The sequence below is a fragment of the Cibotium barometz genome, chromosome 53 (genome assembly GCF_041138505.1).
Source record: "Cibotium barometz isolate CiBa-2024 chromosome 53, ASM4113850v1, whole genome shotgun sequence".
NCBI lineage: Eukaryota > Viridiplantae > Streptophyta > Polypodiopsida > Cyatheales > Cibotiaceae > Cibotium > Cibotium barometz.
In genome coordinates, this window is record NC_141098.1 from 1361695 (window position 1) to 1365640 (window position 3946).

The 3946-nt window shown below is 41.6% G+C and overlaps 1 protein-coding gene across 1 annotated transcript; it reads left to right on the plus strand.

Moving 5' to 3' along the window:
* Positions 1 to 1206: 1206 nt before the first annotated feature.
* On the plus strand, positions 1207 to 3696 carry LOC147608170 (putative BOI-related E3 ubiquitin-protein ligase 2). Its single transcript, XM_086789172.1, has 2 exons — positions 1207 to 2195; positions 2933 to 3696. The coding sequence occupies exons 1-2, from the start codon at positions 1854 to 1856 to the stop codon at positions 3491 to 3493; spliced, it is 903 nt and encodes a 300-aa protein (XP_086645298.1). The 5' UTR covers positions 1207 to 1853; the 3' UTR covers positions 3494 to 3696.
* The last annotated feature ends 250 nt before the right edge of the window (positions 3697 to 3946 follow it).

Below are 3946 nucleotides of genomic sequence, written 5' to 3' on the forward strand. Positions count from 1 at the left end.
CTGGTATGCACTCCATGATTTCCTTAGCTTTCCACTTGTACACAAAATCAAAATTGGGAAGCTTTAACACATGCATCACGACAACCATTGAAAGTGAGTACGTGTCCTTCTTTTTAAAGTTTTTTTTCCCTTAACGACAAAATTGCCTCATTCTCAATTACCCTGATATCTGAATGATACAGTTAATATATATTTTGTATCTCTGTAGGGCACATGGTCATTATTTTCTACAATTTTCCATTTGATAGATTAGTACTAGCCTCATTCTCAATTACCCTGATATCTGAATGATACAGTTAATATATATTTTGTATCTCTGGAGGGCACATGGTCATTATTTTCTACAATTTTCCATTTGATAGATTAGTACTAGCCTTGTAAAATAAAAGCAGCTTTTGTGACTTTAAGGACGTTTGTAGAGAATTCACTTCTCTTTAATTATAACTTTCACAGAAATTCCTCGTACGGTGAGAAAAACTTTCAAAAGCAAAATTTTAGTAAGTAGGTAAGTGAGAAAAACTTTTAAAAGTATAGTTTTGCTCTTTAATTATAACTTTTAAAAGCATAATTTTACTCTTTAATTATAACTTTCAAAAGTATAATTTTAGTAAGTAGTATGAAAACAGGTGTGTGACCCTAGGTGGTGAATTAAAAGCGATGATTGAAGAGCCATCTGCGAGTTTGGCTTTTAGGTTAGAAGACAAGCAAAGGCTGGCGCAAACAGTCTAGAACTTTATGGGGGGTGGGGGAAAAGATGATGGACTCCGGAGCATGTGGCATGGGAGGTTGCCAAATTGCCAAAGGTGGGTTTGGGCCTGCAAAGGGCCAGAAGAGAAGGCCTTCACACAGATCAAGGGGGGTCACGTGGCATGCGATTGGACGAAGTAACGGCCGGTCTTTCCGTGCGTGTGGGGTTGGTTGGTCCCATCATCCATGCTTTCTGGCATGCAAGCGTGTTAGGTTTGGAAGAAGGCGCTCTTTCTACTCTTTACTATATTGCCATACTATACTAAAACTGTATTAAATTGGCCGCCTTGGCAAAGGCTAGGGTTTTGCCGGCGACAAATTTAGCGGCGGAGAGCCCCACACGTACATGGAGGCGATGGCGAAGCAGTAAATTTGAAGTGATGGCACATGCACGGGCGTCTGGAGTTGCCGTCGGTTGGTCACCGGCTCGATATGGCGGCAGCCGCCTAATATAGCTCCTTCGGCCAAATGGTGCGTGACTACAGGCGGCGACGACGATTGGGACCACATGGATGGCAAGCCGCTAGTTCTGGCATGGGTGTGCACGCACGAGTGGAGTTGGGCGCACAGCTTGCCCGCTCGATATGGCGGCAGCCGTCTAATTCAGCAAGACGTGGTGGTGGGCGCCTCCCAACTCAGTGCACCGCTAGAAGGCCGGCGCAAAAGCGGAAAAGAAGAAATTTAGATGATGTCTGAATTGCCTTCCTCCCGAGTTCCGACGTTCAAGTTTCTGTCTTGGGTTGTGGGCGAAAATACAGTAATCTAGGGTTATCAATAATTTTTACTCAGAGCAATAAGATATACGTTGCTCGGCACGAGGCGTTTTCTATCTGTTTATAAATACGTTCGGGAGATTAATAATCACAGCGATATTCGCCATAGCCAGATCCTTCGTTAACTCTCCGCCATCTCCATTGCCAGAAGCTACGCCCACCACGTCCATAGCCATCAGCTTGGTTTAGACAGCCGCCATAGCCAGACCCTTCGTTAACTATCCACCATCTCCATTGCCAGAGCTACGCCCACCACGTCCATAGCCATCAGCTTGGATTAAGTATCAGCATCCATGTAGTTAGAACCTTTTGGTTATTCGACCAATTGATGTGATGGGAACTAACAATTGCAGCTTCATTCCCCCATTCCTGGTTGTACACGAAGTGGACAACCAAGTGCTTTTGTCAAGGAAAAGAGCGCGTGAAGATGGCGCAGAAGACTTCATCAACAATAACTGCATGCCTCCTTTGCTTCCTCTTGCAGCACAATCTCACCAACAAACCAATCGTCCTATGATTATTCCTCAGCAACGCACAGTGCCAATCCCTACGGATAATATTACAACTCACTGTGCAGCTAAACCTCATGCAAACAATAACTCAACCCTTGCTAATGAATTCCACTTACAATACTTGAAGCAGAGGGAAGAAATCGTACAGTCCATCAAAGCTCAGGTATATTTCAATCATATATTATAAATTCAAACATTTTGCAGTGTTTTTCTCTTCAACTTATACGAGCTGTAAACCTTTGTACTTGACATTACTAAGATTAGCTTTACAATAATTAATTGATTCATAGAGCTTCGATATTTAGACTCGGCTTAAGCAGGCGTTGCTTTGCAACATATGTTGGAGCCAGAGCATTTTTCTGGGTAGGTTTAACCTAGTAGTATAACATAGCGTTTGCACTTCTTTCATAAATGTCCATCAAAGAAAACCAGCGGGGTTAGGGTATGTGTGTAAAATTTTATTAAACTGATTCTGATAACTAGCACAGTAAGATAGCTAGCATAGTAAGATAGAGGGCTATTAAGTCATGAAGTCATGTGATACTGATCAATTCAATGGTATTGTGTTTCGACTAACGGGCTACTAGTCCTCTATTAAAGTAAAACTTTTATTAAAGTGATTCTGATAACTAGCATAATAAGATAAGAGGGCTATTAAGTGAAGTCATGTGATACTCATCAATTCAATGGTATTGTGTTTCGATTAAATGGGCCACTAGGTGAATCTATATGATACTTATCAATCCAAAGGGTATGCGTTTTTGATTTGTACACAATGCATGTGCCATCAAATTAATTCAATCCAGATATCCTATTTGATCTAATTAATCCAAATCATCTCATAGTCGTTTGATGTTTTAATCAAATTGATTTAGCTCTAATTGGAATTCTTTCCTCCAGGGAGAGAGGATGAGACAAGCTTTGGAAGAGAGTAGACAAAAGCACACAAGAACATTACTCGATTTGGTCGAGAAATGCGTGCTGGTGAGGGTGCAGGAGAAAGATGCAGAGCTAGATGAAGTGAGATTTAGAAATTTGGACCTCGAGGAATATGTGAAGCAGCTGAGTGTGGAAGCCCAGCTATGGCAGAGCTTGGCCAAGAACAATGAGACCATGGTGTGCAGCCTGAGGAGCAGTTTAGAGCAGGTAGTTGCGCAGAGTAGAGAGAGAATCAGCAAAGAAGGGCGAGGTGACAGCGAAGACAATGACGCTGCATCTTGTGTCAATGGAGAATCAGGTGCTGCCAATCATCATCATCATCGTAATGCCATCACCATAATGAAAGAGAACAAGGACTTCAAGAAGCAAGGAATTTGTCGCGCTTGTGAAAGCCGAGATGCATGCATCCTTCTCCTCCCATGCAGACACCTTTGCCTCTGCAAAGAATGTGATGCCTACATCTCTCATTGTCACATTTGTGGGTATTCAAAGAATGCTAGTGTGCAGGTTTACATGGATTAACACACTCAGCTTGCAGTTGCTCTAATCACCCTCAATAAATAAGAATAGCTATTAGATGTGGAAGGCTTCACGAATAAATCTTTCACATCATTTCTTCGTTGAGAACATTGTTGATTGCAAATTTTGCCGCTTGACTATATATATATCACGTTGTAGATAAATGACAAATCACACAATTTTCTCATGAGTACCAATTTGCCTACGTAGAGGTCTTGCTTTGAATTGCCTTTGCTAATACTGGGCTTGAGTTAGTTCTTGGTGTATAGAGAACCTTTTGGTCACAACATGGGATCATCTCTTTTGTTTATAAGAGGCAATTATCAGAAATTTTGTTCTACTTTTGAGGTCTTTGGAATCAATACCTTTTTATAAAGGCCACTGTTGTGCATTTGAATGGAAACTTCTCTCTGTATGTGCCTCCTCCTTCAGTGTGTGTGTGTTGTACTGGAAGAT